Below are 11,757 nucleotides of genomic sequence, written 5' to 3' on the forward strand. Positions count from 1 at the left end.
GACATGTGTTTCAGTTACAGGTGCAAGGACTGACCCCTCATTCGGCCACTGCACACAGAGGAGAGGACACTCGCCTTCCTCATCTGAGCCATCTCCACAGTCATCCTGGTTGTCACAAAGCTACCCGTGGAGCACACATTGCCCACTCTGCTGGCACGGGGCCTCTCCCTCAGCACAGATGGGCACTGGCTCCTCACAGTGGGTACCGTCACTCCCACAGAGCCACTGGCTCTCCTGACATGTGCTGAGCACAAAGTGTCTGGGGGTCAGCCATAGCGCTGGGCTCAGCCAGCGCAGGGAGCACAGCTTCCCCAGGGACCTGGCTCACCAGTTCCCACAGTCGTTCTGCAGCACAGTCCCAGGCGGAAAGAAGCTGCCCCCTGACTCACAGGGGCAGGAAGCTGGCCCCGAGCAGACTCCTCCTAGGGTTGCAGAGAGCAGGACTCAGCAAAGGGGCACAGCCGCCCACCCCCAGTGCCAGTCCTGGCACGTGGCTCTGCGGCCCTTCCCCATCCCAGTGTCCCCTCCCCTCTTCCCATTCCAACCCTACACACAATGCAACAGAGTCCCCTCAGGGCAGAAGCAGCCCTCCACACAGGCAATGGCCTGGCAATGCCAGCCGGCTGCAGGACCGTGATCATGGCAGGTGGGGGGACACGTGGCACCACAGGCCTCATACACCTGAGCCCCTTCACATTGCAGAGCTGCGTGGAGAGGAGAGAGACTTGGGATCATGGAAGTCATCAGGATAGGCATCAGGATGCACCACAGCTGGTGAGCCAGCCCAAGGCAACAGCCACAGGGGCCGCGGAGGGGCCTGGTGCAGACTCTTGCTGCGCCCCTCCCAAGGCTGTTTGCAGCATGCCAGTTTTACAGGGCAGCAACTTTGGCATGTTTAGTTCATGTAGAAAAGTGCATAGAAGCACTCCATACATGTTTGCCCTCAAATGAATAAATGGCTGGCTCACAGGCCAGGGGGAGCCTCCCTGAAGATGAGCACAAGGTGGGACTGGGCATCGGGGGCCAAAAGGGCACTCATGGCGGAGCTCCTGGCTTCTCCAGCGCACATGGATCCCATGCTGGGCACACTCTCTACATGGGTGGCGATGGCTGAGCAGAGACACTCACAGTTGCCCCCTGAATCACAGCTGTGAGAGGGAGTGTTCAGCCCCAGTACCCCACCTTTCCCCCCTTCCCATCAGTCACCAGGCCTGCTGCTCACCCGCAGTTGTCCTACACACACCACTCGTAGCGCTGCTATGGAGGCATCTCTGCGCGGCACCTGGTGAAGGGCACCTGCAGCATCACCCCGCAGCGCGTGCGAGCCCAGCCAGCCCAGTGGGTGTTCACCTGCAAGCACAGCACCACGGGCAGGCCAGACCCCACCCGCTGGACACCCCTGCCCAGGATTCTGCAGCTGCCCCCCTCCCTTTCCCCTCTCCTGCCAGTGCTCACGGTGCAGGGGTGCGGCAGTTCTCCTGGCTCGGGGCAGAGCAGACTGAGGTGCCAGGAGTGGGTAGCCAGTTCAGCTGTGAGCTCCAGGACCCCACGGCGGCTCCGCAGGTCGTTACTGGCATCTCCATCAAAGTCTCCATACAGCCCAGACACGCGGCCATGGAACTGCGGGGACAGCTGCACCAGGACCTGGGTGCCTGGGCAGAGTGGGCAGCGGGGGCAGCATTTGGAGAAAGGACCCGGCTGGCCTTCTGGGGGACTGGGGTGGGGGTGAGGACCAAGGGTGCGCCCTGTGCGCTCCTGGTTGAGCATCTGTACAGGTACCACCACCTGACAGGGGTGCTCATTGCCTCTTTGGGGGCTTGCTCAGTGACAATAGAAGCCTAGGCCTACATCTCGGGGGCTAGGACGCCAAGTGCAGCCTGCTCTCTTAGTCAGGGACATTCTCCACCCGGCCAGATTCCTGGTGGGAACAGGCTCCAGGATGGACCAGCCCCAGAGGCTTCACTGGCCAGGAGCTAGAGGGCAGCCCCACAGTGCCATCAGGTGACTCCGTCCCACAGGGGATGGGGGGTGGTTATTTGGTTTCTCTCAGTTTCTCAGTAACAATTATTTCGAAAATACCAACTACTGGGGTTTGGGTGATGGGATGTTAGGAGATTTATTTTGATTTCTTCTTTCTAAAACAGTATTTTCAGTGAGGACGTATTGCTTTCATAATGAAGAAAAACAGTTATGAAAAACATAATGTGGGAACTCTGACCACTTGATTAGAAGAGGAAGAGTCTGGGGGGAGGTCAGCCCCAGCCCTACGGCAAGCCCGGGGCAGAGGTTAGGCGGGGGCCTGACCCCCACCCCAGAGCACTGGTGAGGCCCGGGCGGGTGGTGAGCAGCAGGAGGAGGCCAGCGAAAGCAGGCTCAGCCCGGGGCCCGTGTAGACTTTGGGGAGTGTTACACTCACCCCATTCCCGATTACTGCCCGGCATACAGAGGAAAAGTAAGGCATTCAGGCCCGGCCTTGGGATAGAGGGGCTCCCGGATCCCCACACGGCCTCCCCAGCCTTTCCTCTAAACTCCCTTTTGCTTCTCCAGCTATGTGACCTTGGGCAAGTCATTAGACCTGTCTGGGCCTTAATTTCTTGGAGCCTTCCAGAATTATTCCCAGACAGAAGGAGGAGCACCAGCCCCACTGCGCTGATGATGAGCAGTGTGGAGACCTGCCACCCAGCATGTGCCTCCCCGGCAAAGCCACCCTTCAATGTCGCAGCCACCTCTGAGCATGTGCACAGCAGTGCCTCTGCGGTCTCACAGCAGGGCCTTGGTGCAGGTGAGGCTGCTGGCCCCGCAGGGCAGGTTCTGGGCAGAGACTGTGAACTGGCCACTGATCTCTCGCACCAGCAGATATTCGCAGGCCCCGGGGAAGGTGAGAGCCAGCCCATCAAATGTCACATAGTGAGGGGCACCTGATGCCTGGCACCATCCGCTGCACTGCTGACCTGTGCAGTGCCACTGCCGGCCCTGGCACACACTGTGGGCAAGGGGAGGAAGGAAAACAGAGTCACAAGGACAGGGACCTCGAGCTGTACCCAGTGGATGCAGCTGGGCCTGGTTCCAAGCAACTCTAAACAGACCCTGAGCCCCAAGGGACCACAGAGGGCTCCCACTGCCCAAGCCAGTCTGGACATCCCACCCTGCCCCAGCCCCACGCCAGGGGTCACAAGGTCACAGGGTTACAGGTCAGGCCATACCAAACATTGCAGCCCTCCTGGATGGTAGCACTGGGCGGGTACCATTGCCCACCATGACGGCGGGGACAGAGCTCAGGAGGCACGCAACGCTCATCCTGGCAGAGGCGGGACCAAAAGAGCATCTGAGAGGGCTACCCAGTGCCCCACCCACAGACAGCAAGGGGAACGAACAGAGCAGCCCCCACAGGGTCCCATGCAGCCCCCTCCTGGGCTTACCAGCAGCACAGTGCCTGGGGGACACACACAGCCCCCCATGCTGCTCAGGGGGCAGGAGTGGTTGGTGCTAGGGCTCTCCCAGGTAAGGAGGCCGGCACCAGGGACATAGCTGAGCTCACGTGGGCAGAATGCCTGCTCAGCCGCAGTGGCGAGCAGTGCAACTCCAGAGGCCCCTCTCCTGGCAGACCTGCCAGAAGTGGGGAGGGCGATGAAAGGCAGGCCCGAGGCCGGACTCTCCTCCCGTTGCCTGGTCTGACTGGGAGAGCCCCAGAAACCAAGGGGTCCTGAGCTGGGAACGCTGACTCCAGAAACCTGACCATCTCATCCACAGCACACCAGTGACCAGCATAGGAAGTGGTGTTCCCAACACAGGCCACACCTGGGAGGGACCTGGTCACCCTCCGCTGCCCCAGCGCCAGTGGGCCATTCTCTGGGCCCTGGGACCTCGGCCCAGGGAGGAGAGGGATTTCCCCGAAGTCTCATCCTCACCCACCGGGTCCTGGCCTCCAGCCCTGCCTCCGCAGGTATGTACCTCACCTCTACTCGTCCCTAACACTTAGAAGAGCCTCTGGATCACGCTCAACTGGAATTCAGAGATCTGGGTTCTGGCGCTTCATCGGCAACAAGCTGTGTGATGCTACAAGCTGTTTAGCCTGTCTGAGCCTCAGTTTCCTCATCTGCAAAATGGGGACAATTTTTCCACTTCCTACTTTACTAAGTTATTGTAAGAATAAAGTAAAATTAAATAAGATATGTACCTCCAAGTGCTTTATAGGGACCTAAAAAGCCCTTTTAAAGTGTTCCACACTTGAAGAGAAGTTTTCAGCATTCTGTCACTCCTGGTGTGTGTGCCATGCCAGAACGCCCAGGGCTACAAGCCCAGGCCCTTTTCTCTTGGTTCCACCTCCCCTGCCATGAGCGCTTTGCCTCCCCACAAAAGGCTGCCACCCTTACCAGTGGTTGCAGTCTTCCATGATGGCACTGCCAAGGGCATAGCGATGGGCTCCAAGCTGGCAGGGGCACAAGCTGGAGGGCATGCACTGGCCCTCAGGGTCCCACAGCAGCCCTGGAGGGCAGTTACAACCAGCCACACAGCCGCCCAAGTCCCCACAGTCTTCTGGCTCCCCCCAGGTTTGACTGCATGCTGGGGCACACTCCTGGTACTCCTGGCCCCCAGGACACAGGACAGCTGGGCACAGACACACATGCTGATCAGGCACATAGCTGCTGCTGCTCTGCCCACCCCTCTGGATCCACCACTTGCTCTGCCTCTGAAAGAAGGCAAACTCAGCCATTTGCCACAGTCAGAGGTCCTCCTGGGGAGCCTCCCAAGCAGCACAGCTCTTGGGTCCCTCTGAGCTGTGCCTAAAGAGGGCTGGGAGGGGAGGCCCTGGGGTGGGGCTAGCCAGCTGCACACACTCACGGCAGAGGGTCTGGGTCCTCTGGGGAGGCAGGGCACCCTCCCGGGCACAGTGACGAGCAAAGGCAGTGAGCACGGGGCACAGGCAGGCCCTGCCAGGGGCACAGCCACACACGGCTGCCAAGCAGCACAGGTGGAACGGCTCCCTGTCCACGAGCCCATGACACTCCTTGAGGGGAGACCGGGAAGTGGGTCAGCTTCTCCACAGGTTCCCCTGTCCACTGTGGTCCCCACTGCCATCTCCCCGTGCTCCACAGCACGGGGCCCTCCTAATAGCCCAGGAGGAGGGCAGGGAAGATACCGACACCATCTTATGTTTGTGAGCAGGAGTGCCTCTAATCTGGTTACCTGGAAGGTTGTGCCATGCAGGATGGCACAGGCTGCCTCTGCAGAAATGTGGCGCTGAGTGCGGGTGCTGCAGGGGGCAAGTGGGGCACTGTCCTCCAAGGGGTACCTTCCCTCTCCTGCCACCTGGAACTTGCTAGCAAAGGCAGCAATGCTGGTCTCCATGTCACCGTCTGGTGTCAGGAAGTCATCCTGCTGGTTCCTGGTGAAGGTGCCGCACAAACCCTGCACCTGGGCCACAGGAGTGCACATGGCACAGTCAAATCTGGGCCCACTGTGGCCTCGCCCAGCCACCCACCCGACCCCCAGCACACCTGGTGGGCATAGCGGGGGTCCAGGGTGCTGTAGGCTGCAGGGTCAGATACTCCCCAGAGGACCTGGGCCCCAGGCCAGCGCAGAATCAGGAAGACCGAGGAGGCTCGGGAGATGCTGAGGCCTGCAGGGCCAATCGAGGGCAGGACCACGTCATGCCCATCGATCAGCACAGCTCCTGGAATAGGGGGTCTGTGAGGGGCTGCGCCTGCAGGCTGGCTGGACTGGGCTGATGAGGGTGGGGAGAGCACACCGAAAGATGGGACTACCTGAGTCCCTGAGCTGTCCCCCAGGGAGACAGAGATGGCGTGGAGGCAGCCCCCAGAATCACAGACTCCATGCTCCAGCACAATCAGCAGCTGCCCTTTCGAGAAGTCCTGTGGCAGATAGTGAGGGATGCAGTGGGGTGGAGGTGGGGAAGACCCTGACAACAGGGTCAGTCCTGTGCTTTCTGTTCTACAAGCACCTATGGCACTCATCTGGAGGCAGCTGGGTGTGCTAATGTGTGCGGGACCACCTTCCTGCCAGGCGGACTCTATGAGGGGCTTAACTCTAGCCAAGCACTGGCATGTGTGTTTATGTGTGTGTAAGTGTGCATACTCGTGGGCATGTATATGTGCATGTGTGTATGTGCGTGTATGTTGTGTTGGGGTGAGTTACATTTTCTCTCCTCCCCATGGGTGTATGTGCTCACCTCTATTTGTGTCATGTGCACACACATGCTAAATCTATTGCATGAGCATGTGTTGTCTGTGCACACCTGTTTGTGTCTATGTGTCTAAGAACTAGACCGGGGCCTGACCTTGGGAAGTCACCTGACTTTACTGGGGGAGGGCTGGGAGGAAGGAGGACCCTTATTTTCCATAGGGCTGTTTTGCACCAAGTAGCCTGTGACAAGCCCCGCCTGCCCATCTGTGAGGAAGGGTTTTGTGAAAATGGATTTCACCGTGTGCCCCTGGGCTGGGGTGGGGAGGACAGGGGGACTTTCATGGGAACCTACGGAAGACGTGGGAACCCAAGGGGGAGGCCCGCGGCAGCCACCCTCCCCTAACTGGGTTGTCTCTCAGCTTGTCTCTGATGACTGTGCATATTTTGTTTATTGAGTGGTTTCCTTACAGTCACCTCTCCCCACCCAGCACTCCTACGAAGGCCCCGGGCTCTGGAGCCAGTCGTTGCCCACCTGCACCAGGCTGGAGCGGCAACCCGGGAGGCCACGGAAGGAGAAGCTCCGCCCACCAAAGGTGAGGTAATGCCCGTCCCCGCCCACCGCCCACTCGGCAGGGCACGGCGCCTGCGCGCAGAGCCAGCGGCCGTCCTGGCACACGCTGTGGGAACAAGGAGAGTGGCAGCGCGCTCTGGGTCGCCCCCCAACACCTTGGTCCCTACCCCCATAGCAACCCCACCTCCCCTGTTAGGGTCAGAGGTCAGCTCGTGGAGATCACTGGCTAGGTCTTTAAGCTGGAACCATCAATTATGCCATGAGAGGTCATAGGTCATCCCCAGAAGGGAACAGGTTGAGGAAATGGCATAAGGGAGGGCTTGGAAGGGACCGCGCGAAAGGGCCAGCAAGGCCCGCGGACCCACCACGGGTTGCACAGCTGGCGCACGGTGTCGCCGGGGGTGTAGCGCCGGCACCGGTGGTGGCAGGGGCAGCGGGCCGCCGGCACACACAGGGCGCCGTCCCAGAGGAGGCCGGGCGTGCACCCGCAGCCGCTCACGCATGCTTCCCCGCAGGGCCCCTCCGCAACCTCGCCGGCTGCTGGGCAGCTGGGTGGGCAGGCGGAGACGCAGTCTGAGTACAGCTGGCCCCCGGGCACAGGCGCTCTGCGGGCACAGGAGGGGGCTGTGAGGCCGCAGGGGCTCCTCTCCTCCCGCCAGACCTCGCCGACCCTGGAGAGCCGGTGGCCGCAGCGGCTCGCAGAGAGGGCGCTCAGGGGGTGGCTCAGTGCTCAGGAAACAAAGGTCCCGGGAGGGCTATTGGTCAGTTCCCAGTCCGGTAGGGCGGGGAGCCTAGGGGCTGAGCACAGGGACAGGCAGCAGCCCTACCGCAGAAGCCAGGCTTCCTCCAGCAGGTGGGTGTGCTGCTTGGCACAGTACTGGGCGTAGTTGGCTAAGGTGGTACACACAGCCTCCAGCCGGCCTTCTGGCCCACTGCCTTGTGGGGCCCCAGCACAGCAGGCACAGAGGCAGGCCTCTTGGTACCCAACAGGTGGAACCTTCAGAGAAAGGGTAGCTGTTATCCACTTGGGCATTTCCCCTGACACTCCCCAACACCTCCTTCCTCTAACTTCTGTCACTCCCTGATTTATACTCAAACAGAATGAGCACTGGACAGTACCTCAGAGATCGTTTGTATGAGCCATCTCATTTCCCAGAGATAAAAGTGAGGACAGAGAGGGGACTGGCTTGACAGATGGCCCAAAACAAGCTAGTGGCAGGACCAGACTCCCCTTTTGGCATGTCTCTAGCATCCGCCCTTGCCTTCCCCCGTCCCCAGAGCACCACCTTCACCACCCCCCGCCCATACCTGGGCATGGCATTCCCTGAACGGACCATCCAGCAGCTGGTGGCACACATTCTGGGCTTCAGCATGCAGCTGGCCTGCCTCCCCGCCTACCTCTGTGCCCCTCAGAGGGTCCTCACAGCCCTGAGCTGCCTCTACTGCATCCAAGCTCCCAGCCTGGGGACAACACCCCCACAGTCAGGTCAGGGGGCCAGGATGAGGGCCATTAGCCAGCACACCAGGAAAATGGGCCACTGCCCTCATAGCTGCTTCAAAGTCCCCTTGTCCTGGCCACCAACCCAGACATACTGGGGCTTTTGGACGCAGCAAAGTGGCACACTCAGGTCCAGGGCAAGGGAGCTGGGGCCACCATTAACCCACAGGTGGGAGGTTCAATAACTAGCAAGTTAACCAAAGCTAGTTTGGGTTGGTGGTTGGTTCACATGGGCAGCCAGGGCCGTGGGCAGCACTTTACAGTGTGCTCCCATGGGACTCTAAGCACTGCATCCCCTGCTCCCCAAATCTTTCCCCAAAGAAAAGGCCAGCCATGGTGAAGAAGTGGGGAGTGGGTGGAGTTGAGTACAGTTCCCTGAGGGCACAATCTCACCTCTGAGTCAGGGAGTGTCCAGGAATTCCCAAAGGTGGACGCTAGCACAGCCAGCCTCCCTCCGGGCTCCTGGAAGTCATCTGCAGAAGGGCGAGGCAGAAGTGCTGTGTCTGGGTCTCCGGTCTCCCCTTTCTCCTGCACCAGCAACCAAGGCATGCCCCACATACCCTCAGGCCGGCCACTGTAGACCCCACAGAGGCCTTGGGCATGTCCCTGCAGCTCATGGTCCATGTAAATGCAGACGGAACTGGATCTGTCCAGCCGCACAACGACCCCCAGGCCTCCTGACAGCACCAACCAGTCCCCTTGCCACCGCAGGCTCAGCCCTGGTAGGAGAATGGGGAGTCACACTCCTGCCCCATCACACCAGGACTCAGACTGCCCAGGGACGGAGGGAAGGAATTCTTACAGTTCTGGAGAGCTCTGCACTTCATACCCAGTAAAGCACAAGGGACTGGTTTCCCATCTCTCCTCAGAGAGCCCTCATGAGAACTTCATGAATGCTACAGAAGCTCTCTTGAAAGAGTAAACTAACACACACACACACACACACACACACACACACACACACACACACACACACACACACACACACAGAACCCCACCCTCACCACAGACCTCAACCAGGACAAAAGAATGTCCTATCTGATAGTACAAAAGCCCATCTTCATATCACTCTGGGAGGCAGGTGGATAAACTGAGGCTCAGAGAGATTGAGCAGGCCACACCGTGTCAGGGTTCATGGGGGTGACAGGGCAGGTTGGGGAGGGGGACCAGGTCTATAATTACCTGGCTCCCTCATTTCCAAATTCCTTCCAATAGCACGGGGTGGGGGAGGCAGCAGGCTCCCATTCACCTGTCCCCCCTTCTGCTGTCCTTCTGACCCCAACCTTGAGGGCAGACTGTCTCAGAAGAGTAAACAGGACCTTGGGAAATCTCCTACTCTCCAAAGTTCCCTTCCCATGGAGCAGCCTGGACTCCCCATCAGGCACCAGTTGCCCATTCACAGAGACGTTTCCACCCCAGACCAGCACTTCATCGGGTCCCATCATCACCTGGGCCTTGGGGGTACATGACGTGAAAGAGGCAGTCAGTGGCTCTCCTCCTCCAGTGTTCAGCTTGACCCGGTGTCCATCCCCAGCTGACAGTGCCCAGGCTGGGGGCAATGTCCCCTGGGTGTGAGGTGGACAGCCCAGGTGGTGTCAGCGGCTCCTGCCAGCAGGTAGGTGCAATGGCGCAGGAAGTGGTAGTGGCGCCCATCAAAGGTTCTGTAGTGGAAGCCCAACCAGGTGGCACAGGTGGCTGAGGAACACTGGTGCTGCCTCCAGAGCTGGGCCACGGCTCCCTCCAGGGGCTGCAGCGGGGCTGGAGATGGGGAGCTCCTGGGGAGATACACAAACTGTGAGCTCTGAGTGTTGGGGCAGGAGGGCAGAGGGTTGGGACATCAGACTCCTTGCGGAGCAGGAGGCAGGGGGACAGTGACGGTTACTGTGGAAGGCAGAGGGTGACTCATCTGAGAGGACAGGGGAGTGGGCATAGACCTTGTGGGAAGGCCCAGGGCTCAAGCACTCAAGCGGGAGTGGTGTGAGCCCCAGGTGATGGCTGGGACGGTGCTGTCAGCAGCCTGGGTTCTGGGCACCCACCTGGCAAGTATCTGCTGGAGCAGCTGAGGCAGGCCTGGGAGCTGCCATCCCGCCAGCTGTGTCCCCAAGGCCGGGCACAGCACTCCCTCGGGATTCTCGCAGAAGCATTAGCTGAGCCTGCCCGTGACTGGCACTGCCATGTGGCAAAACACTGGCCCTCAGGGCTGGTTCCTGCCAGGGCTGTGGTGCACAGAAGGAGAGAATGGAGCAGATCCAGACAGTCAGCCAGAACCCAGCTTCCCTCCCCAGGGAGACTTCTCCAAATCACAGCTGGGCTCACTGCAGGTGCTTACCCAGGGTGCAGTGAGTGCCCCCCGCCAGCCTGGGCAGCAAGCCCTCACTGTCCGGTGCCATGAAGTAGGCCTGGTTTCCGGGGGCCTGGGTCCACTGAGCAGGCAGAGGGAGAAGTTAAGTGTTCAGCCCAGCCACAGTCACAGCCCCAGGAATGGCCTGGGACATCCCATCTGGTCACCTACTGCCTGAGAGACTTTTTCATGTAATTCCCCTTCTAGGTCTTCATTTCCCTTATCTTGGGAAGGCAGACTGGAGGGCAGGCACAGGGAACTGGCACAGTGCCACTCCCTGTGCTGTGCACAGCAGTGACCACTCACCCAGCCACCCCTAACCTCGAGCCCCCTGCCCTTCTTTATCCCATCCAGACCTACTTCCCAAATGCTTCCTGGGTCACCACCCAGGCCTCTTCCACACTTGTGATATTAGCCTCAGCCTGGGCTCTGACCCTCACTCACTCGTAGATGGGACAGAGCCCTGCCTGTCCACTTGAGGACAGGTCCAGCTGCCAGCCCCGGCACTGGTAATGGTAGAGGCTTGTGCAGGGCACCAAGTAAGTCCTCCTGACAGGGTGCCACTTCCTCCTCCACAAGGACCGTCTCTGTCCGCTCACACCACCGCCTGCCCATGGATGGGGGACAGCTGCCACCACCCACCTCTCTGTCATCAAAAAGCCCTGTGCTGTCACCCCACTCCCAGGGAAGAGTTAGTGAGCTGAAGAGGAGGCTGAGGCTGGGAGCAAGAAACACAAGAGGGCAGTTTGGCTACCCCAGAAATGGGGTCATGGGGAAGGAGGAGAGGATCTTAGTTGGAGGGGCTTGGGGTGGGCTGCTTACCCATTAGCCAGTGCCCATGCCATCCCAAAGAGGAGGGCAGGAAGCAGCATGGTGCCCCCCCCCGGGTCACCTTTGGGGGACAGGGAGGCTCAGTCTTGGGAGAAGCAATGCTATAGCAGGTGACCAGACAGCGCAGTGCTGCCTTGCCTGGCACCCACACTGCCATCTACTGCAGGCAGCGTAAGGCCCATGGGGCTGGGAGGCTTTATCTCAGCCCCTGGCCCTGGGGCACCAGCCGCTCAGAACCAGACTGGACCTGCCTGCGCAATGCACAGTCCCCTGGAGGTCCACTCTCCCTGGAAACAGTCCCTTTTTCCCTGCACACACGCACGCATGTGTGTGTGTGTTAGTGCACACAGCCCACTCTGAGCCTCTGATATT

General features: G+C 60.1%; 1 protein-coding gene across 1 annotated transcript; it reads right to left on the reverse strand.

The window, feature by feature from the left end:
- Positions 1-964: 964 nt before the first annotated feature.
- On the reverse strand, positions 965-11,169 carry LOC140850054 (SCO-spondin-like). Its single transcript, XM_073239853.1, has 20 exons — positions 10,999-11,169; positions 10,530-10,636; positions 9,823-9,988; positions 9,550-9,778; positions 8,774-8,932; positions 8,607-8,686; positions 8,024-8,176; positions 7,543-7,712; positions 7,081-7,320; positions 6,677-6,821; positions 5,499-5,873; positions 5,188-5,415; positions 4,843-5,008; positions 4,374-4,608; positions 3,420-3,606; positions 3,204-3,298; positions 2,765-2,983; positions 1,456-1,714; positions 1,283-1,350; positions 965-1,148 (listed from the first exon to the last, which is right to left on the reverse strand). Exons 1-20 carry the CDS (start codon positions 11,167-11,169, stop codon positions 965-967), a joined length of 3,636 nt encoding a protein of 1,211 aa, XP_073095954.1.
- Positions 11,170-11,757: the final 588 nt, after the last annotated feature.

Source organism: Manis javanica, chromosome 6 (assembly GCF_040802235.1).
Source record: "Manis javanica isolate MJ-LG chromosome 6, MJ_LKY, whole genome shotgun sequence".
NCBI lineage: Eukaryota > Metazoa > Chordata > Mammalia > Pholidota > Manidae > Manis > Manis javanica.

Excerpts from the sequence above, each read along its gene's own strand:
- LOC140850054 (XM_073239853.1), bottom strand. The coding sequence starts at position 11,169 with ATGGGCAGGCGGTGGTGTGAGCGGACAGAGACGGTCCTTGTGGAGGAG. Across the intron at positions 9,989-10,529 it reads ACCCTGGGTAAGCACCTGCA|GAGCTCCCCATCTCCAGCCC; the intron begins GTGAGCCCAGCT and ends GTATCTCCCCAG. Across the intron at positions 5,009-5,187 it reads TGCATGGCACAACCTTCCAG|GAGTGTCATGGGCTCGTGGA; the intron begins GTAACCAGATTA and ends TCTCCCCTCAAG.